Consider the following 23,358-nt stretch of genomic DNA (forward strand, 5'->3'; position numbering starts at 1 on the left):
AAGCTTTAACTGACAATAAAGCAAAGCATCTGTCATTGTTTACTTTTACAGTGTTTCAAAGATTTCTGAAACTCCTAGTTTAGTTAAGAATGAAACAATAGCACAACTATTTGATGTATGAAATTTTGTTCCGACATCAGATAGTTGTATAAAACTATTATTTTCCTCCCTCATATCAAATTTAATAAGTCTGACTCCTGGTCATCAGTTTACAGTTGTTACTGATCTAGGACTTTGGTATCTGACCATATAGCTGCAAAATAATTACATCAGCTTCCTCTTATTTGTGTGAAGTGCTGCTTAGAATTTTTTTGGTATGATAAACATGGTTATATTTAGCAAGTGTAATACCTGATCAAAACAGAGGTTCTTGTGTTTGGCAGTGTCACTAAGCAGGTCAGTCGCTGCATTGGCCCCCTCGTCACCAGTATCAAATCATCTGCCAAGAATCTTGATACTATTTTTGACCAGCATTTGGATTTTAACCTATAGAGCTCTACATTTATCCAGTCTTTTTTTTTTTATCTAAGAAATTTAGAAAAAAAAATCAAACCTTTCCTGACAGTCAATAATTTTAAACTTTTATCCAAAAAAAAAGGATTATTTTATCTCCCTTTTCATGTACATCCCTCAGTTCTCCGTAGCCCATCTTCAGTTGATCCTAGGCTGCTAACAAAAACTAGCCAGTGCTCACACATCACTCCTATTATTACTTTCTTTTCTTGCCTTCCAGTGAGATTTAGAAATAATTTTAACATTGTAGTAATCACATGCAAAGTCCTACATGATCAAGCTCATGTTTGTTTGTAGGTATTGTATGTTAGGATCATACGCTTCTTTAAATTGTAAAGCACTTTGTAACCATGAGTTATAAAAAAGTCTTACACAAATAAAGTCATTATTAATAATAATAATAAAGGTATTGTGGTACATTCTGTGTTAATCACCAAATTTATTTCACTGAAGTCTAATAAGGATTCTCTTCCTCATAAACCTTTGCCCATGTACAGCCTCACAGAACCCTTTTTGCTGTCTGTTGCATAGTTAAACTCACTAAACTGTAAATGGGAAATGTTTACCATCTAGAGGAGCAGCTGCCTGCCAGATGAGAACAACATGGCAACCCTGCAGGAGGAGGTGAAGCAGATGAAGCTGAGGGAGTTGGAGACACTGCGCTCATTCAGAGAGATGCAGGACACGGTCACTGAGCTGAACCAGCGTTGGCAGGTAAAACAGAAACAGTTTTCTCACCTGCGTATGCACGTTCTTATAGACCACCAATGTACCAGCAGGCACTTATACCCATTTACTCTTTGGTTCTGCAGCATCATATGTCCCGTAGCAGCAGCACTGGTGGTGGTGGCGGGCACTGGAAGGAATCACCAAAGAAGAACGCCATGAATGAGTTGCAGGACAAACTGATGACAGTTAGACTGAGGGAGGCTCAAGCCCAGGCTGAGCTCCGTGAGGTTAAACTGAAAGCCCTGCAGCTGGAGAGCCAGGTAGGTACTATACAACTTGACACTGCCATACAGCAATAATGTAATTATGAATGGTCATGTCCTTTTCTGATATATACGACATACGTATGACATGTAACAGTCAGCACTGTTTGTTTGTTTCACACATTTATAGGATTACATTTATAGGTGATAATTTACCGAACAAGGTAGAATTGCTCCTGTGGTGTTGGGATATTGCAGGAGTGAACTAACTGAAAAAGAAAAAAAATGCGTTTTATTTTGTTTTTTTATTTATGTATTGTGCCTGACATGTACACAATGAAAATTAAACAAACAAGTAAATTAAACAAGTAATTAAACAAGTGCCATGTTTTTTGTCTTTGTTTTTTGTTTTTTTTAATTAAAATCCACTCTTGGATTTTTAGGAACTTGTGTTTAATTTTCAGAATTAAAATAATAATAATAATAATAATAATAATAATAATAATAATAATAATAATAATAATAATAATGATTTACTGAGTATTGGAAATGTAAGGGCTCTACTCTCACCATCTCCCATTCAATTTCATATTTTACTCTAGAACCAGATTCACAGCAAACTGATTGGACGCCACGAGCAGGAACGCTCTGCCCTGCAGGACCGACTCCAGATGCTGGCCAATCAGAACAAAGCTCTGCAGGCCCAACTCAGCGAGATGAAAAGGAAACAGGCAGAGTCGGACTGCAAGGTCTGGAAGTGAAAGGAAGACAGGAAGAAAGAGAGGCAGAGGAGGAGTATACAATAGGGGAGATTTAACAGAAAAAGAGTGATAGGGAGAGCAGCATTTTCCTATTAAAGCTTAACATAACATAAATGAGAAACTAAAATCTGTTATGCAAACTAAATTTTGGATGAAAAAACAACCAGAAATGAAGACATGGATTGAAACGGATTAAAAAGATGGCAGGAACAGAGAAGGATAACAAGAAAATGGAAGCGAGAATAGAAATAATGTTGAAAAATGGTCTTAGAAATAAGTACAAAAGAGGGACAACTCACGTTGAGTGAGCATAAATTCTGGGGATTCATTCTGAAACAAGTTGACAGGTTTGATAGAGGAGGCCTAGAATGGCAGATAGAGGTCAGAGCAGAATGTAGTGGATGGGCACTTTATGGGCAATTTTTTTTCAATTTATGGTGCATTTTTACTATCTATAATTGAAATCAAGCAAATAATTGTTATCCACAATGTTCACCTACTAACCAGAAAATGTTGTTTTATGGTTTCCTCCCTCCCCTGTGATGCACGTAGAGTAAAGAGGAGGTGATGGCTGTGCGACTGAGGGAAGCTGACAGCATGGCTGCAATGGCTGAACTCAGGCAGAAGATTGCTGAACTCGAGATTCAGGTGTGTCCATGTGCCTCCATGTCTGTCTGGATGTATCCTTGTATATACATAAAATTTAGAAGTGATAAATGTATTAAAGTGAATTCAGGCTTAACCTTGTGTGTCTGAAATGTGTTTTTTAGAAGGAGGAAGGGCTGATCCAGGGCCAGCTGAACCACTCTGACTCCAGACAGTACATCAATCAGCTCCGGGACCAGATTGCTGAGCTCAAGAACGAGGTGGGACATACTTCTCCATATATTCAAGCACACTCTCTGTCCATGTTTGTTTGTTAACTGATTTGTCAATGGGCAAAAAAAAGGTTCAGCAGCTGAGGATGTGGTCGACCAATGCTACATTTCACGGTCACCTGAATGTTTTTAGCCCGGTAGACTAAATACGAGGCCAGATAATGGCAAAAAAACACCAGAAAAATCACACTTCACACTAATTCAAAATGACAGACTTCCTGTTGGGTGTAGGGCTATCACTCCAAGAGGATTTTTTTTGTGTGCTCTGACATGTTACATATGTGTACCAAATTTCATACATGTACGTGAAACACACCAGAGGGGCTTGAATTAAAGGTGGTGCTATAGAGTCATTTTGGAAGGACCATGTGTGACACCATTAAAATACATACCAGACCTGACACACGTGCAGAATTCCATGAGTTTTTGAGCATGTTTAGGCCCTCAAAAAGGCATTTCATTTGTCTGAATAATAATAAAAAAAATAGAACAATTACAATAGGCCCTTCACACTCTGTGCTTGGGCCCTAAGTAGTTCAAACCAATAGACAGTTTGCTACAGTGGAAAAACAAAAAAGATGAATAATTTATGGCAAACACAGTGCCAAGGAGGAAAGACATCAGAATGATCTTAGAGAAGCAATTGTTGATGCCCATCAGTCCGGGAAGGGCTATAAATCCATTTCCAAATAAACTGAAGCCCTTCATTCTACAGTGAGAAAGATTATTCACAAGTAGAAAATGGTCATGATACTTGCCAAGAGCTCCATCACAGACTCTACAGACCTCCGTTAGCATGTTAAATGTTAAAGTTCATGACAGTACAATTAGAAAAAGACTGAACAAATATGGCTTGTTTGGAAGGGCTGCCAGGAGAAAGCGTCTTCTCTCTAAAAAGAACATGGCAACATGGCTTAGGTTTAAAAAGATACATATGAACAAACCACAAGACATCTTCAACAATTTCCTTTGATTTGGACTGACAAGAACAAAGTGGTGATGTTAAGCCATAATGCACAGCATCACATCTGGTAAAAACCAAACACAGCATATCAGTACAAACACCTCATACAAACTGGCAAACATGATGGTGGAGGGGGGATTCAGGTTTGTTTTGCAGCCACAGGATGTGGTTACTTTGCAGTCATTGAGTCAACCATTAACACCCCTGTATACCAAAGTATTTATTCTAATTTTTCTTTTAAATGTTTGAAATAAATTTGTCTATCTATTCTGGAGTCAATGCAAGCTCATCTGTCCACGTGCCCAATAAAGAGTCATCCAAATCGGGGCATGCAACAGGACAGTGATCCCAAACACAGTGGCAAACCTGCAACAGAAAAGCTGTGAAAAAGAAAAAAATCAAGGTGCTGCACTGAGGTCAAAGTCCAGAGCTCAAGCCTATAAAAGTGCTGTGGTGTGACCTTGAGAGCGCTGTGCATCAACAAAGGCCCACAAACCTCAATGAACTCAATGAAAGTCTACTACATTGATGTGAGAGATTGATAAAGTCAGACAGAAAATGATTATTTAAAGCTATTGCTGCTAAATGTTGTTCTATAAGCTATTCAGTCATGACGTGTAATTTAATTTTTCATAGGGTTGTATATCAGAATATACATATGTAACTAGAACTCACCTCTGAACTGTAGTGATATTCACAATCCTTGCGGGCTGTGTCGACCTGACCTTTTTCCTCTAAGGCCTCTCTTAGTTCCTGGGATTTTATGTTTAGTGCGCGTGCACATTGTGAATGAAATTGACTGTGCCTGGTTATAGATCCACCTGTAATGGAGCGATCTAGCAAGAGAAAAAAACATCAGAGTCTGGTATCGGTGATGGGCGGCATGCGCGTCCACTTGACAATTGTAGTGATAACCAACCAATGAAATTCTCAGCCCAGCACAAGATGAGCTCAGCATGGCACAGCACCAGGTGATCAACCACTGGCTAGAACCGTGGGTTGACTTTGATTTTGTCATGCATAAAATTATGTCCAGCCCAAATAGGTTTCCAAGACACCATTAAATAGAAAGAATCCAAGGGCAGAGTAGAAACCCAGGCTGTGGGCTTTTTAACCAGATTATTTAACACAATCTTGGAGAGTGAGAGGATGCCTGAGGCATAAAGAAGCATACTGGAACTGATTTTTCAGGAACAAGGGTGATGTGCAGAGCTGTAGTAACTACAGAGGGGCAAAGTTGATGAGCCATACCATGAAGCTTTGAGAAAGAGCTGTCGAAGTTAGGTTAAGAAGAGAGCTGACAGTCAGCGAGCAGCAGTATGGCTTCATGCTGAGAACGAGCGCTACGGATGTGATGTTTGCTTTGAGAGTTTTGATGGAGACGTATAGAGAAAGTCAGAAAGAGTTGCACTGTATCTTCGTGGATCTAGATAAAAGCATTTGATAAGGTGCCAAGAGAGGAACTGTGGTAATGGATGAGGATGCCGGGAGTGGCAGAGAAGCATGTGAGGGTGGTGAGGTGTGCAGTAAGAGTGACAGATGGGTTCAAGATGGGGGTGACATTACATCAGGGATTGGCTCTGAGATTCTTCTTGGTTGCAGTGGTGATGGACAGACTGGCAGATGAGGTCAGGTAGGATTCTCTGTGGACTATGATGTTTGCAGACATCATTGTTATCTGCAGTGAGAGTATGGAGCAGGTGGGAGAGACCCTGGAGGGGTGGAGGTATGTACTGGATAGAAGAAGAATGAAAGTCAGTAGAAGCAAGACAGAATACATGTGTGCAACTGAGTGGGAGACAGGTGTAACAGTGAAGCTGCAAGGGGTAGAGTTTGTGAAGGTGGATGAGTTAAATACCCAGGGTCAACCATCCAGAGCAACACAGTACCTAAGAGAGGTGAAGAAGAAGAGAATGCAGGCAAGGTGGAGACAAGTTTCAGGGGTGATTTGTGACAGAAGGAGAGCAACAAGAGTGAAAGGGAAGGTTTACAAGATGGTAGTGAGACCTGCTATGATAAATGTTTGGAGACGGTGGCTCTAACAAAAAGACAGGAAGCAGAGCTGAAGATGCTAACATCTAATCCTGGGAGCAACCAGGATTAGAAATAAGTACAAAAGAGGGACAACTCACGTTGAGTGATTTGGAGACAAAGTTAGAGAGGCAAAGCTGAGATGGTTTGGACATGTGCAGAGGAGGCATATATGAGTTAATATGGAGCTGCCAGACAGGAGGAAAAGAAGAAGACAACAGAGAAAATCCATGGATGTAGGACATGCAGGGGGTTAGTGTGACAGAAGATGAAGGGATAGGGTGAGATAGAAGCAGATGATCCGCTCTGGCGACCCCTAAAGGGAGCAGCCAGAAGAAGAAGAAGAAGACGACAGAGTAGCACCAATAATTACAACCAATCCTAAACAAATAATCCCAGCCAATGTCTTCTCCACATTTTAAAAGCAAAAGCAGCTCAATTGTAAGCACTCAAATTATTAAAACCATTTTATGATGTTGTCATTGGCATACTAAAACATTTCTGGATGTTTACCTAGGATTTATTAAATTCATTCATTCATTATTTCATTCATTCATCACTTTTAATTTTGAACGAATATGACATCCTTAATCTCAGCTACTAAACTAATTGGTTGATTGTTTCTTCAATAGGAGAAAATGAATAGGGAAAAACCCTGACCTTTTTTAACCCTAGCCTCAGTTTTCAACCTGTCTTGCTTCCTACAAGAGATTCACAAGTATTTCTGCCCTTTAGATGTCCATTTAACTCATTTTCTCTCATACTTGTGTGTACTTATGTTGTCATTTATTAGAGGTTTCAAGAATACAAGCTCTAATAATTGAATAATTTCTTTCACTGTAACTGTTTTTCTTAAAATGGCGTGTGACAAACAGATGCACATTGTGTGTATAAGATATCCTGCAGCTTTAAACCACAGATGAATCTTGTCTTCTATGTGCAGCCTCAGAAGAGATACCACTTCCACCCCAACACACGCTCAGTTGTTTCAGTGTCTTTCTTGTAACAAGAGACCAGTGTTCTTCTCAACAGCTGTGTTCTCATCATTCGGTTCACACTGAACTTTAATTCTGAAAGAGGGAGGCTGAAGAGAATAAATGTATCCCACTCATAAAGGTGTTTTTTTTTTTTTTTTGGTCCATTACCGGTGAGCCCACACCTGTATCCAAAAGTTCATTCTCTGTTGTTGTCTGGTTAAAAAAATATGTATCGCAGCTCCAGTTTTGTCCATTTTTATGGTTTAATTTCACAAAATTTAGTAATATCTTGGGTTCATGAGGATAATTTCCAACCCCGATCGTAGATACAAAGTTATCAGTCAGCATACACGCTGGGTTTGTTCATTCAGAGAGTGTCTGTGCGTGACTAGGAGGAAGGAGTGTGCTTAAACTTTAGAGTGAGGGGGCGTGATGAGACGGCCCTGCCCTTTAGCGCTCCTCTCCTCTTTTCTTCTTCTCTCCCCACCTCTTTTGATCAAAGCAGTGGTTTTATAAATGAGACTGAAACTTGCGTGAGTACAGATGAGGAAGCAATGAACCATTTAGAAAAATCTCAGTATAGAGCCGTAAACTATCATGATACAATTGAGTCATATTGGCAGCGGTGACACATAATAAGCCATTTTATATAGAACAGCTGAATTAATTTTACACAGTTATTTATACATTTTATTCATTTATTTTTGGTGTTTTGAGTCCGGTGGACATCAATTTTGCTCAGCTTTGCAAAAACAAATAATGTTTCATAGCATTTGGGACATATTGATCTGCTAATTTTGATATTAATTAACCTGTTTATAATAAAGAATCAAAAGATTTTAACCTATAATGCCTGGTGCTTTCTTATGTCTCTCTGCTGTAGCTTGAAGAGCAGTCAGACAGTCAAAACATTTCCACTGGTTAACCACCGCTTTCCCCCTCCCCCCCACCTCCCCACCCTGCAGCTAGCCTGAGTGTATCAGGGGAAAACTAAAACCTCTGAGATTTGTCATGAGTCACTGTGGTACGCTCAAGTTAACATGCAAAAGGCATGCATGTGAAAAGTGGTGTGTAGCTCTGCTGTTTAAAAGAATAACCTCAGCGCACTGCTAGTTCGACATCAGCCATGGAGCAGAAATATGCAACCACATCTTTTTGTATGTTAGAATTTGTTCAATGCAACTTTTTTTTTTCCCCATTTAAATTTAATTCAAATTAGAGCACCCACTTCACGCTACTGTCAGGTGCATGCTCTGATTTAGCTGTAAAGACCCCACAGCTCTATTTGCACATCTTTTAATGGTAATGAAAAATATGCATCAATGGGTTTCACAGTTTTTTTAAACACCCAATAACCTGTTTAAAAAAGCACCTGACATTTAGTGGTTTTGCAAAGAACTGTCAAGCTTGTTTAATACCATTTGAAAACCTCACACTATAGCTGTATATCATAAAATAATTTGTCCTGTTATGACAAAATTCTTGACCCCTAAATTTCACAGATGGTAAACTCCTCTCACAACCATTTGTTAATGGGTATTGGGGAGGAGAATTTTTAAGATAATACTGTGTAATGCATGGACATACTGTTGAACAGTGCTATTAAATTTCCATATAAAGAAGTTATTATGTGACTTATTTGTCATTTTTGCAGATGGCAGAGATTTTCTTTTACCCAGAAATGTAAATACTGTAAATTATATCACTTCAGGGATTTTTCTAGGACAGGGTCAGCCTTTGAGAGATGACTGTGCATGTAAGTGTGTTCACTTTGTGTACAGTGAAGGCATTTGTCAGAAATCTGTGCATTTTGCTTTTATTTCTGGCCATTAAATAAACAATAAAGTACTTTATGCTTGAGTAAATGAAATTCCCAATTAGCAAACTGTGGTAAACTTCCTTTGGATTTGGATGCATTTTTCTGGGGGACCAAGAAAATCCTCTCTGTAGCAAACTCTTTACACCCAATGCTTTTCACTTTTTTTCTAGATGATGAACAACATTTCAGCCTCTTTGTTAATGAACTAAGCAGGACCCTATTCCAGGAAGCAGGTTTAGTTGTGAGTTTGTTAACCCTGAGGTGAGGAAAACGTCAGGTTTTCTGTTCCTGACAGAGAGTTTACTTAAACTCTGAGTCAGTCACCGGGCTGACAGACTCACAAACTTAAACTGCTCACTGGCAGGTTTTCTTCAACAAACTGAGTTTCTCTCTGACTCCGCCCCTCCTGCTACACCTGTACCACCTGACGAACACTGATTCATTTCCTAAAGTCACTGTCAAACTACATAATGTAGCAGATTAAATTGCAGAAGTTTACATTTTTACAAACACTGAATTCCCAGTTAGATGTTAGTTTGTTTTTATTTATGTATTTATTTATGTCACCAGTATAGGGACGGAGACACTGATTAAGTAGCAGATTTATTATCAGCTCAGAATAAAATCTATAGTCTACATGTTTCTAACTCTTTGATGCTGTGGACAGTAATGCAGCTGTCAGCCAGTTTCCCTGCACTAGAAACATTTACTCTATGTTAATAATAGCATTAATAACTTTATTTGGATACCATTTTTTTAAAACACACAGTTAAAGTGCTTCTCAGTTTGAATAAAACCACACATTAAAAATAAGAACATCAAACAGTCTTATATTTATTCCAACCAAACACAAGAACCTCAGTTTTACCAGGATTGAGATGGTGGAAATTTCAAGACCTTCAATTAATAACGACACTGACACATTCACCAAGGTAAGAGAGGCTGTTGAGGTTGTTGGGCTTCACAGAAAAGTACAACAGCATTGTATCTTCAGCATAGCAATGGTAGGAAATTCCTTTGAAACTGTTACGCAGATGGCACAGGGGTAACACACATATACTGGTCCAAGAATGGAGCCTTGAGGGACTCCACATATGAGGGGTGCAGATGAGGGCATAAAGTTGTTAATATGAATTCAGAAGTGTCTGTGAGATAAGTATGATGGAAACCATTTGAGAACTACGCCAGAGATGCCAAATAAAACTTACCTGAATAAAACTTTAGACATGTAACACACTAATCAATGATCAATCATTTGTCATGTTGTTATCGGTTACACTGATGGAAAAATGTCTGTTACAGTTGGATCTTGGAGATGGTGTGAAGTGAAATTTAAGAATCTAAAACTGAACTGAATATACTTTAAAGTGAGATTTTAAAAGCAGACTGCAGTGTTCTGAACACGTTGAGATTCGGTCATTAAAGTGTCTGAAATTCGGTCTGAACCTCAACATATTTCCCACTGAAAATCACTTAAATCAGTCTCAGTGGGTCTATCCACTCTTCCCTCACTTTTTAAAGATAAATATCACGGTCATGTGTTCATACTGTTCAGTCCACTGGATTAAAATGGAGGCTCTGCTCTTTATGTACCTGTTGCCATGGTGGATTCTGGTATTGGAGCTCCATTGATGATGGCTTTTTTTCTCTACTCACACACACATGAGCATACTCTGATCAGCCTTTTTGAAACAGGAAACTCAGAGTTGTCGAGTTAATCAGCTCTGAGTTTATTTTTAAACTCAGTTTGTTGAACGTGCTTCCTGGAATAGGGCCCAGAAGTACTGTAGTATATGTGCCGTGCTGCTGCCATTAATACTCGCCTAGTCACCAAAAGTGTTTGTCTGCTGTTGAAAATAGTCAACAACAAATACAATACGTTTAAAGCAAAGCTCTACATATATGTGAGCATGTTCAGTAGGAACATTCAGTATATCAGGAGAACGATTGTAAAAGATGGTGTAACAGATTGTGTTTTCTGATGATTTTATTGAGATCTACTGAGGGGGGAAAACACAGCAAGCCTACCTTTAGTAAAAACCACCTTCTCTGTTCTCAGATCAGGCAGTTGCGAGGGCAGAAGGCGACCCTCAGCTCCAGGGTCACCGGTGGAGGGGGAAGCACCACCTACCAGGATCTCTGCCTGACCAGTCCCGCCTCTGCTGAGGGGGACTTTCTCAGCTCAGATGAGGACCTCCTCCCCAGCCCACTGCCTGCCACCGCCCTCTACCCCAGTCTGTCTGGTCCCTGTCACCCGTCTCCACGCCTCGACAGTGAGGGCAGCACAGACAGCGAGGCAGAGGAGCGGGTGCAGACGCATCCGGACCCACAGCAGCTATATGGCAGCATCGTGTGTGCCGAGGCACTGGATAACTGAAACCTGGAGAGGATGCTGAGATTTTTGTGACCTAAAGAGAAGCTGGAACTGGGACTGTATTATCCAGTCAAGTCCTCCTCCTTGGCTTTTCCAGTGTTTGTCTTTTACTTGATACAGACATAGTGGCATTGATTGGACCTCTTCTGATCATCACAACCTGTTGTCTCTGCTCCTCGTTGCTGTCTCCACTACTATTTCCCCACACTGTCCGATCCCTGACAGAGTGGTAATGTACAACCTCTCTCCTTGTCCCCACGTGTAAATGCGCTACAGACTGTCAAAATACATGTCCATTAAACAAAAAAAACAAATCACATGAACAAAATGTTCTGCTCGCTGCTCAAGATCTACCACTGGACCTGAATCTGTGACTGTGGCCACGAGTGAGTAGACAGATGGGAAAGCTGTAAGCTTTAAGCTGAGTAAAAGATATTTAACACACTGTATACTCTGGCCACCCTTCTATAACTCTGCTCCCTGATTAGTTCAGAGTTAAATACATCTTTATTCTCCCTTTTCCCTTTTTATGCCTCTCATCCATGTTCACTGCCTTTAGATGAAACTTCTAGCAGCCATCTGTTCCCCTCTGTGTTTAAAAAAAGAAACTTAAATGGTGATGATTATGCGAAGGATTGGTCCAGCACAGGAATACGCACACATCTGTATCAAACCGCAGGCATATCACAGAAAGGCATTCCTAAATGAATCCTTAGCATACTGAATATTTGTTTTGCCTGTGTGTGGCTTGCAGAAGGCAAGTGAGTTACACGCACAAGAGGTCATATTCACAGCAACCCACAAAAAGAAGAAACTTCGTGTTGCCAAATCTTTTGTTTTCTTTTTTTTTTTTAATTATTTATGTGCTGTAATTTATTTTGATATTGTTGAATTTTTTTATATACCTATATGAAATTGTAGGAGTGTAGAGATACCGACAGAGGCCAAACTTTCTACACCGTCCTTTGTGCCAACTAGTCATCTGTCACGGGCTCACTGTGACACCCGCCGAGTGATTCAGAGACAGAAAACGTGCTGCTATGATTTCCAAGTTATTTCTTCTGTTTTTCTTCTTACTGTTATTTTTGTCCCAACTTTGCGAGGTTAACATCCGACCTCCCATTAACTCTGCCGTAGATTAGTTGGACAATTACTGTGTAGAGCAGTGATGTCTGAAAAGTGAACTGTTCAACTTCCTCTCTGGAGCTTCTAAACAAAAGGGAAGTTTCATTTAACACCAAACTATGTTATTTATGAGACCACTCTGATGTCTGTGTAAAGCTACAGCTAGGAGGGGGTTGGCTGATTTCATGCACAGCTCATTTTTACACTTGATCTTTTGTATGGATTAAAGGAAGACTGTAATGTTTGCCATACTGTGGTCATAAACACCATTAGAAAACCGGTCATCAGTAATATTGGTATGTTTGCTAGTATGGTCTAATCATCAGCAATTGGCCATACTAAACAATGCAGATAAGGCTGTAGCTGCTAATAAAACTCCTGTGAGTACTGAAGTCCTTAATACTTCTTTATATTTGGACAGCACTGAGCTTATGCTGTGCTAAGCTAACCCGTGCCCATTACTTGGCTTGATATTTAACAGACAGACATGAGAGTGGTTTCATCCCCTCATCAAACTATTATCCAAGTAATCTGGCTCATATCACTTTCTGACAGCTAAAATTGTGGGTCCATGACAGCGGAGGGTCTTAACCTAAGGATGCTAATGTTAAAGGTTGTCAGGATCTTCATGACAGGAGAGAGTGTGGGTAGAAAAATGTTTAACATATCAAACAATATATTCTATTTAGAAAAATGGCTGTAAAAATGAATGGAAACATATGAAATATACTGTGTGACAGGAACATATAGATGATATTTAAAGCTGTACTGGAGTGTGTATAGTTTATCAAACAGGGTGTTATATCTACAGAGCAGTGATCTTTGCTTTTTGCACTACAGAGAAAGGCAGATTCCCAGCTTGTGATGCTAAGCTGGGAGCTCTGATGTAGATTCATGGAGTCATGGTGGGATCATTTTTCATCATATTCATTTCTTCGGAGGGACCTTACCAAGATAAAATCTTTGTATTGTGTTTCTTCACTCTTTGGACCAACTGTTTCTAAATCCTCTAGAGGCTTTCTGTTTCATAACACATCATATTTTAATGTAATGTAATGCTAATTAAAGAATTAGAAGAACAGAGCATTATTGCCATCTCCTCAGAAATTAGGGAACTGGATCTTCCAGTAATGGCTATTAAAGAGCTAGAGAGGATGTCAGTTTGCCCACCATACTGTTGCAAGTAACAGCTTTGTCAGTGATGGGTGTAGCAACTGAAATCTCTACCCTGGAATCACTGCTAAGGTATTGTCAAACCAAATGACGGTTGTACCAACATTTCATTTGTACAGATTGCTATCTGCTCTCTTTAACATGAGATTTAGGCCCTTAGATGTGTTTACTTTGTGCCATATTAGACTGGATTTCATACTTATGGTCATAATCCTCAAGAATTTTGAATATAACAGGCCCCATTCATGAGGACACTTTGATTTCACTTTGATTTATGTAAGGCAGACAGTCCTCTATGTAGAACTTTTCATTACGGGGACATGCTCTAAGGCATGCTGTAAATGGAAAATAATCTCAAAATATTGGAAAAAAGTTCCATGAAACATAGAGTGGTAGCAACTAAATAATCTGATTTATGTAGACCCACAAAGAGGCTATAATTTTCCTCAAATAAATATGTGATACAGATGCATTTCCATGACTTCTTTTCAGGGTTTGCAGTTTAAATAGCACTCTCTTAACACATTATCTTACTGCACTTTTGGCAGCAGTTTAATGATACATAACTGGAAAATGAGCTTTGAATTTTACTCAATGCTCAAAATATTGAATGAAAATGATCATTAATTTGCCTTTTTATTAACGACTCTGGACAATTTGTCCACGTTTGCACCATGAATGATGAAAATTAGCCTAACATTTACTTTCATACGTTAAACATGCTTCAAGCTAAACTTAAAACTTATCAACCGTGACTTAAATCTTAAGGATTGGATTTCAGAACAAAACACATGGACCCATATCAGTAATCAGGGTCCATCAACACACCCGTACCACAGCTGTTCAGTGATGGTGCTCTGTTCTCACCGCTGTCTGAGTGCAACTCTTATCTACTGTGATGAAACATTTTGATATGTTTTGTAAAGCAGTTTTGAATACGGTACGTTTCATCCTTAATATTGTTTTTAGAATTGCCATCCATACTTTGGCTTGTCCTAACAGCATTACATGAGATGATAACGATTAAACATCACGATGTGCCATAAAAGCAGAGAGATTTACACACTTTGTTGATTTACGTTTAGCATTCGTCAGCCGAATTTTCAAATACGATCACACTGTGTTGCTCCAGATTTATCATCTTAAAACTGGAACGTCTGCCACAAGTTTCCCCAGATTTAAAGCAGAAGATTAAACAAATACAGCGAGAGTTTCTCTTCTCAGATGGTCTTAGTCTGGTCTAGAGTTTCTCAGATTTATGTACTGTATGTGACGACTGTTTGATATCCGCAGCCGCATCATTCATCATCCACCCTCTCTCTTTCTCTATCTCTCTCTTGCAGTTCAACTGATGTTGTCAAATATATTAAATGACAGTAAAAATTATATAAATTCCAGTATGATGGGGAAAAATACATTTCAGTGTTCTGTATCCTATGAATGATACAAAATAAACTTTGACATTGCACCTTTGCAAAGGCCTGATTTCTCTGTGTCAGAGGCTTAAACCTGACTTGGAAGACGTACCGATCACGTGGTTCGTTTAATGTGTTGCATAAACAGACTGATAGCTGCGTGAAGTTCAGAGCCTTTAACACAGACCACACACTCATGATGAGTGTTTAAGCGAACATGTGGAAGTTCAGAAAAATGCAGTTTAAGAGTGATGTCGTATTACGGAACGCAAACAGGAAATTTTAATATCATGCTAAAGACAGACTCAACAGCAGAATATTTCTGACTCATTCTACCCTGCATCAGTATTACTAATTCTGAAACTTCTTGGTGTGTTTGTGCCAAAATACAATAAAAGCTTGATGTATCTTCATAATAACATAGATATAAACATTAACAGTTTCACATATGGACTAAGGTTGAGGTCGAGCCATTATGTATCAACTCATGTTGGCATATGAGTTCAGTATGAGTTATTTGGTAGCCATTAATTATGACTCACTAGTTAGCTGTTAGTAAGACCTAAGAATAAACTTCACACGCAAATGCAGTAATGGGATTACAAAGAGGTGGTGCAGCCCAGTTCAGGGGAACAAGGTTTGGTTGTAAACTCAGCATTTGAGTAATATGTGGATTGAGATTTGAGGGATTTCTAGAAAAAACATGTAGATTTTACCCAAAGTACTTACAGGAATTGATAAGTTTCTAATATCCGAAGGAAACGCATCAGCCGCTGATGTGTGTTTAATAATTTTTGGTTGCCTTTTACATGATCTGTTGACAGCTAAATATGTAGAGCACCCATGCATTTATCTAGGTCACAGGGGGGTCAATGGCCCATTCCAGCTGTGATGGGCTGAGAGGTGGGGTACACCCTGGACATTCACACAAACAGCCACTGTGGGAGGAAACCAAAGTACCCGCACAGGCACAAGAAGAACATGGCAACTACTGGTTGGCCCCAGCCAATCATTAGATTCGAACCCAGGAGCTTCTTGCACTGTGAGACAGCAGTGCTAACCACCACAGCAGGAGAGAACCTCCAGAGTTAATTTTAGTGAAGTGTAGGCATTAAAGGTTCATTAGTTTAAAAAAACTATTTCCCAGAATATTCCACAGAAATTTATTTCTACCATCTTGCTGTGTTTCTTCCTCATTAATATTTACATTTATTTCTATTTAAAAATGAAAAAAGAAAAAAAAAAGGGAATCTGCTGTTACATCAGTCAGCTTCTTTATAAATTTCATCTTAATGGTCTATTTGGTAACAAAACTGTGTCAACATGGTGTGTCAACACTTTCCTAAGAACTTTCAGCACAGTTGTCCATCCACTTCCTCTCTGAACGCCATCCGTCTGTCTTCCCTCGATTTGTGTTGGTGTTTGTGCAACATTTTTTTTTTTTTTAAGTAAAACTGGACAGATTTTGTGCTGCTGCAGCGGCTGCTGCTGCTGCCGCTGCTGCGAGCATGCAGTGTTTAGGTTTGTGTCTGAGGAAGCAGTGTGGTTGGAGTCTCAGAGGTGTCAGAGCTGAAACACTTCCTCGTCTTCTTGTACTCGCATTAGAGCCACCTTCAGCCTCTCACAGTCCACCTCGACACAGACTGATCTCACGTGTTTGTTTTAACTTGAGGTAAAGGCACCTATCTCAGTTAATAGCTTAGTGCCAAGTGTGTGTGATGCTAAGAAGCAGTGCTGGGAGGTGAACTCCGGTGAGTATTTTCACATTTATTTCGTTTTGTACACTGTTTTTTTCTCTCATTCCCATTTAGATAAAGTTAGATAAAAATACAGAAAAGAAACAAGCTGGATTATGGCAGGAGTCACCTGATTCAGATGATCACTTAGTTTAAGAATTACTTCCATGTTTTGGGGGTTTTTTGGGGGGGGTTTTATAACACTGTAATCTCAAAAATGGAAAACAATCTAATCTATAAATGCCTTTGTGTTATTTTATCATCCTTGAGAGAAAGCATCTTGATTAGAGCAGAGTTAAGTTGATGGGACGCAAAGCGTTTTGCATCTGTCAGGCCAGATTTTGCAGAGAAAACAAAGATAGCGAAATAAACCACTCTTGCGTTCTTCCTTCATCTGGCTGTCCATTCATACTGAGAGTGCCTGCAGCATGTCGACATATATTTCAGATCCAAATTTTGTTAGACTGTTGTTAGACTGCATGTTTTACAAAAGAAAATGCTCTATTTGATGGTAAAACTGCCAGTCTAAATGTGTCATTTAGTTGTCTAAAAGTGCACAACAGTTATTTTACTGCAGTGTGTAGGAGGATTTATGTTAATCTCTCATCTAATAAAAAATATGAGATGAATAACTAAACTTGTAAGCCAATGTGCATACATGTCAACATCAGGGCTCCTCTACAACCTCATGAGCTGAGTTGAAATTGCATCAAGGGTAAATTATTCTCCTTTAATCATAAATCCGAGTGAAACAAATCATCAGCAGGTCAGCGATGTGGACCTGATGTTACCTGATTTCCAAAATTAGAAATCAGTTTGCTTTGCCTGTAAAACTGTTCAGATTTCCGCTGCCTGAACGCCACTTGAGTATTTGCAGTTAAAGCTAGTTTACTTTTATACTAAAGTTCAGACGGAACTCATTTACTACCGCACTGCACTGGTCTGAAAGCTGCAGGGTTTTTTGTTTTTTTTTTAAGATTAACATTATATGTTTGAAGAAACATGGCATACATATAAAATACAAAGTGCTGTGGAAGTTTTCAGTTTGTCGTGTTTCTGAGTAACTATTCGAGGGACAAAGATAGTAATTTATTCCATATTTCACACAGAAAATATACACCCAAAAGCCCAAACTATTAATACAAACTTGTGTCAGAAGATTATTTTTGTTCTTTCCTGTCCCATATAATCGTGTCCACAGATTTATCATGCAACAGTTAGAGGGGCCCCCTGCCCCAGATTGGAAACCATTTTAGGAAACTACCTAAATGCATAATATGCTGTTATTGGTTACAATACAATAACATTCATAAAGCTATCAACAACACTTTGATTCAATATAAGCCATCAGTCGTTCTACAGAAAAAATGGCTCCAAGATATTTTTAAGCACATTTTGCTGATTAAAAATATCTCTATTTTACTTTTTTATATTGTTCTACTGGTACTTTTACCCAAGTAAAAGATTTGAATACATTTTTCACCACTGCAGACGACCTTAAACAGGTAGTGTCGGCTACAATATTTGAAAAGCTTCTTTTATTTTAAGAGTTCAGCTTCACAGCAGCTCCTGGCGTTGCAGACAGGTGACAAATTCAACGAAAAACCAGAGCAAAGTGTCTTCAATGCACCCTGGCATTTATTCTCTAACTCTCTTACACTCTGCTAGAGGGATCGAACATCCTTCTGTCCATTATTTAACACATATTTCATATTTATACTTTGGTGTTTTGATGGTGGTGGTTGGGAGTGCGGTCTCGGATGCCAGGACAAACTCAGAGCAGTTCGGCTGTTTTGAGATCAGGTGAGCTCATAGCTCATGATATTTTCAGGCTCATCAAACCCTTCAGTCTGATGCTGCAGAATTTGCCGAGTTTCTGCAAAGCACGCACTATTTTGTGAAATGTCAGTGCTGAGTCATGGTGTGTGTTGCTATTGAGCTATATTGTCACAGCTCTGGTGAGACTGTTTGTGTCAGAAACCACATTTGGAGTTTTTCAGTGGCCGACAGTTAGCTGAGCTTTCTTTGCCGAACTGAAGCAGGGAATTGTGCTTTCTCCCAAATATGTATACTTTGATCCTGGCCTCATGTTTCTACTTAATAACTGTTTGTAATAAGTCGGCGGCAGGCCGGTGAGAGGAAAGCAAGAGAATAAATGCAGCTTTAAAGATACGCAGAAGAGCCATCGGGGTGACTTCGCTTTAAATTTTCTCACTTCCAAACATCTCTGATGTTTGGAAGTGAGAAACATCAGAGAACATCATAACTGATGTTCCATTATGAATTTTACTTGTTCTGAGCAAATTTTAAGCAATTTACATTTATAAAGAACTCAGCACGCTGGCTTCACGTTCATTGTATACAACAGTTGAAGAGCGCATTTGTGCCTCATAGTTTTTTAATTAACCTTGTCTCAGATAAAGAGATACATCCATGCCCTCGGGTGTGTCACAACTTTTGCCTGATATCGTGACTCTGTACATGTCATGTAAGTATTGCTTCCAAACTAGGCATTTAATATAAGTTTAATATTCGAAATTACTTGCGTTTACAAAAAAGCCCCCAAAAAGGATAAGAAGTGACCTTATCAATAACACTATGTAACATGACGCTTGTTTTTGACAAGCAAGTGTTATTTTCTAACTCTTTTTATTGTAAAACAATTTTTTTAAAAAGTCCACTATTCCTGTTAAATTTTTGCTTTTGTGGATTTTAGAATGATTTTTTTTTGCCCCAAAATACATCAATACACAATTTATTTATTTTTTTCTTTTAATTGAACATTTTTACCATTTTCATAGGCAAGACGAGAAGAGAAAACAGCTTGAAAAAAGGTTAAAACCCAAATGAAAACCACTAGTAACTGGAAATATAGGCCTATAGGAAAATGATGCATCTAATATTTTTATAATATGTAATATGCTATAAATATATAAAGCAACATTTTAGTTTTTATGTGTACAAAACTAGGAAAACAGTTTAAACCCAAAGACAAGACAAAAGTGATCATTTGTTGCCTATGTGTAATAATTACATGCATCAACAAATAAAAGTTTGGGTTTTTTTAGTCCATGTCTGTTTAACAGTATATCGGTGCAGTAGTTTACACATTCAAGCAGGAAATATAGAAAGTACAGTTCTGCTGCCCTCTTTTGGGTAGTATAAACACCCTGTGTAACCTGTTGGTCATTCACATTGTTCCATGTGTTTAATGTAAAATAGTACTGATGACATATAACCCTACATTTGAATGAACTTTATTTTCATTCTTTAGGTATAAAACAGGATTAGAACGGGTCTTTCTACCGCGGAGTGATGCCTCGTTCTTTCTTGGTGAAGCGAGGTGGGCTTCACCACCTTCGGCCCGTAGCAAGAAGCTCCAGTCCTCGAGCCACTGCGGTAATGTTCAGTGAACTGGAAAAAAGGACGGAAGCCTGGGATACATCCCTGGAGTACACCACAGCAAAGACAACTGGCGATAATGCGGTCACCACTCTATTATTACAGCAGGACTACAGCTTCTCTAATGAAAACGGCAGCCTTCACCCATTCAGTCCTCAGTCATACGGTGGGTGACAAAGATTTTTGTTTGTTTCGCCTTCCTCTGACTAAACTTTACTGACTCAGAAAGAAACACAAAACACTTCTAAATATGACCCTCAGCCGCAATGACTGGTCCAAAGAAAGAACAAGAATTAAGAAAAAAGAAAAAAAAACAGTAAAACATCTGTATTCATTTCATATTTTTCAAAACCCACCTGCCCTTCTTCTCAGACCACAGTTCTGCTGAGCCCTGCAGTCCTGTCAACGCAAATATTTTTAGCCAAGTGAACCAAGTCGTTTCTCCGCCTCCCACGGCAGAAGTACTGTCGAGTCTTCAGGTGAGCTCCGGATATCCAGACAAACTGTCATCGGGGCTGGGAGAGCTGACTGAGCACCATCCGATCCTGAGAGAGACCAGGAGCAGCGCTCCGAGACAGGAGTGCCCACTCTGTTGCAAGGTTAGGTTACTTTTTATTTTCAATTTAGTTCTACTTTATTTTTTAGAAAGGTATTACTGGTTTAATTTTTTTTATTATTATGTTCTGGCTATTAGCCCGGGGGTAAGATTTAAAAAAATAAAAAATAAAAAAGGTTTTCACTTAAGACAAAGCCAAAAAATATATATTTTTCATAATTGTAGTGTATTCGTTTATATTATAACAAATAAAATATATAAAAAAAGATTTTTTTTTTTTTAAATTCTTCAGTAACATATTAAAAGTATCCAACTTGTCTTTGCAGATATTTTCATGTCTGTCAAGTCTGAAAAGTCACATTTGCAAGAGTCACGGAAGCAGAGCTCGCGTGTCAGCGGCACACATCAAGTCCAGCAGGGCTGGTAATGAGCAGGCGTCCGGCAGGGGCAAGGTCAGCATCACGTTACCTTTTATTAAATTATTCTGCTATATCTTTGGACTCTGCTCTTAAAATCAATAATTTATCGGGATAAAGCTCTGTCAAATCCATGATTGCCTGTTGTTTCAGGAAAGGACGTTCAGCTGTACGGTCTGTGGAAAAGTGTTCAAGCGCTCCTCCACCCTCTCCACTCATCTGCTCATTCATTCAGACACCCGGCCCTATCCCTGCCAGTACTGTGGCAAACGCTTCCACCAGAAGTCTGACATGAAGAAACACACCTTCATACACACAGGTGAGTTTGTGCAAAAATGAATTTATTAAACAGGAACTGCTCCTAGGAATACTGATCCTTTAAAAAAAAAAAAAAGTAAATAAATAATGTGAAATCCATTTTTCTGTTTTATTTTCTGATCTTTACTGCTAAAATCAGTGATTCTCAAATCCAGGCCTCGTGGCCCAGTGTCAGTCAGTTTTCCTTAAAATGAAATCTTGCTTCTTAAAATTGGTCTGAAACTCAAAGTGTAAAAAGTAACTATTTCCCAACACGGTGCAGTTGTTCAACACATAATGTGATAAAACCATGTTTAATAGGAACATCCACCTTTGTATAAGTCTCAATATGAAAAAATGAAAATAAGGAATAGATTCCCTTCAAACATCCAAACATCCACTGGTTTCAGCCTGTCAGCAGTTTTCCTTGTGTTTGTTTCTATGTTTTGTTGTTTCTTTTCTAAATTTTTAAACCAAGCAATAACAAGGTGCGACTGGCTCTGTTTATCTGCTAGGGGAGAAGCCCCACGTGTGTAAGATATGTGGCAAAGCATTCAGCCAGAGCTCCAACCTCATCACCCACAGCCGTAAACACAGGGACGACAGGCCCTACCGCTGCCCTCGGTGCCTTTACAGCTTCCAGCACAAAATGGACCTGCGGCAGCACCAGGACCACCACTGCACCTACCGCTGATTCTGGCTCAGTCACGACTTCAACCTTCTCAACCAGGAGAAACAGGAAGTGGGACATAAATCTACAGACTGTGCTGTTCTCAAGACCGGGTTTAATAGTTCATGCAAAGCTGTGTATAGTGTAACAGTTACATTATGTACCCTGGACATGAGTTCAGGTTAAGCATACTGGGGTGAGATACGATGTTAGGGGTCTGGGTGGGGTTCCTCTGGGAGGGCATTTTGAGTCTCAGCATTGTAGTGAATTTTGTAGTGAATACAACATGTTGTATAAATGTCTTTATTTATGTTAAGGAAAACAAATACAGGTAGCAGTTACTACAATACTTTAATTATAAATAATACAGTTATTACAACCAAGTTTTCAATTGTATTAGTATCCCAGTCGAGCCAACAAAAACATAAACTGTACATGCAAAATACATCCCTGCTTCATTTCAGTTAATGCATTTAATTTAATTTATGCTCATTTTTGAAGTGTACTCACTTATATTGAGTTATCTATGATTTTTGCCTACATTCTGAGGAATATAGTTGTGCATACTTGTTTAATTTACTAACAGGAAGAATCACAGGACTGTTAATGTTTACTTCCATCCATCGTCTCAGCTGTGCTTATCTTAGCTCAGGGTCACCAAGGGGTCAAGATCTGTCCCAGCTGACTCTGTGAAATAGGCATGGGACACACTGGATGTCTCAGGGTTAATTTAGCAGTATTGTGATTATTATTTCAGTGTTTAGATTTTGATTCTTGTGGATGTGTGATGTGGTTTTCAGTGTTTGTGTGGCCAGCAGCATATTCACAGAACACCAAGGCTGAGGCACCTGCTGGTTAATAACTCCAGGTTAGTATAGAGAATATTTTACTGCTCTCAGTTTGTCTGTCAGCCAGTAATGTTCAATAATACGAGTGTGGTTGGAGCTTTAACTTCTCTCAGCTAAAGCTAGCACTCAAATTGGAGATATTAAAATTCAAATTATAACACAAAATAAAAGTAAAATCTTTATTTTGTCATAATGGATCACGTGTAATATGATTTATCATCCTTAAGTATAGCACATGTAAAATAAAGAGGTTAGTTGCACTCACCCCCTCCTACAGTGGTATTGCATAATTTAAAGGTTACATGCAGTATTTCTTTTCAGTGAAGCCCAGTTTTCAAGTTTTTCCTATTTTGTATTTGCGCGACTGAGGCCAGTTCAGCCTGTTTCAGGAAGTAAACTCAGTAACTCTGCACATGGCATCTGATCAAATGGTAAATTTAATAATTTTTTTTATCATAAATGCCTGAACTT

At 38.9% G+C, this 23,358-nt stretch overlaps 2 protein-coding genes across 3 annotated transcripts in view; both read left to right on the forward strand.

Annotated features, from left to right (window-relative positions):
• evi5l (ecotropic viral integration site 5 like) overlaps positions 1 to 15,020 on the forward strand; it is a 46,774-nt gene extending 31,754 nt beyond the window's left edge. For both annotated transcript variants that reach the window (XM_030726739.1, XM_030726748.1), the window contains 6 exons: positions 1,087 to 1,227; positions 1,326 to 1,502; positions 2,048 to 2,194; positions 2,759 to 2,854; positions 2,977 to 3,072; positions 10,935 to 15,020. In XM_030726739.1, coding sequence (XP_030582599.1) covers positions 1,087 to 1,227; positions 1,326 to 1,502; positions 2,048 to 2,194; positions 2,759 to 2,854; positions 2,977 to 3,072; positions 10,935 to 11,252 — 975 coding nt within the window. In that variant the 3' untranslated portion in view covers positions 11,253 to 15,020. The remainder of the gene's footprint in view (positions 1 to 1,086; positions 1,228 to 1,325; positions 1,503 to 2,047; positions 2,195 to 2,758; positions 2,855 to 2,976; positions 3,073 to 10,934) is intronic.
• A 1,556-nt stretch (positions 15,021 to 16,576) lies between these two features.
• LOC115778734 (zinc finger protein Gfi-1b-like) lies at positions 16,577 to 22,307 on the forward strand. Its single transcript, XM_030727013.1, has 6 exons — positions 16,577 to 16,713; positions 19,973 to 20,266; positions 20,473 to 20,699; positions 20,983 to 21,108; positions 21,226 to 21,391; positions 21,885 to 22,307. The coding sequence occupies exons 2-6, from the start codon at positions 20,014 to 20,016 to the stop codon at positions 22,061 to 22,063; spliced, it is 951 nt and encodes a 316-aa protein (XP_030582873.1). The 5' UTR covers positions 16,577 to 16,713; positions 19,973 to 20,013; the 3' UTR covers positions 22,064 to 22,307.
• Positions 22,308 to 23,358: the final 1,051 nt, after the last annotated feature.

The sequence above is a fragment of the Archocentrus centrarchus genome, chromosome 1 (assembly GCF_007364275.1).
Source record: "Archocentrus centrarchus isolate MPI-CPG fArcCen1 chromosome 1, fArcCen1, whole genome shotgun sequence".
Taxonomy (NCBI): Eukaryota; Metazoa; Chordata; class Actinopteri; order Cichliformes; family Cichlidae; genus Archocentrus; species Archocentrus centrarchus.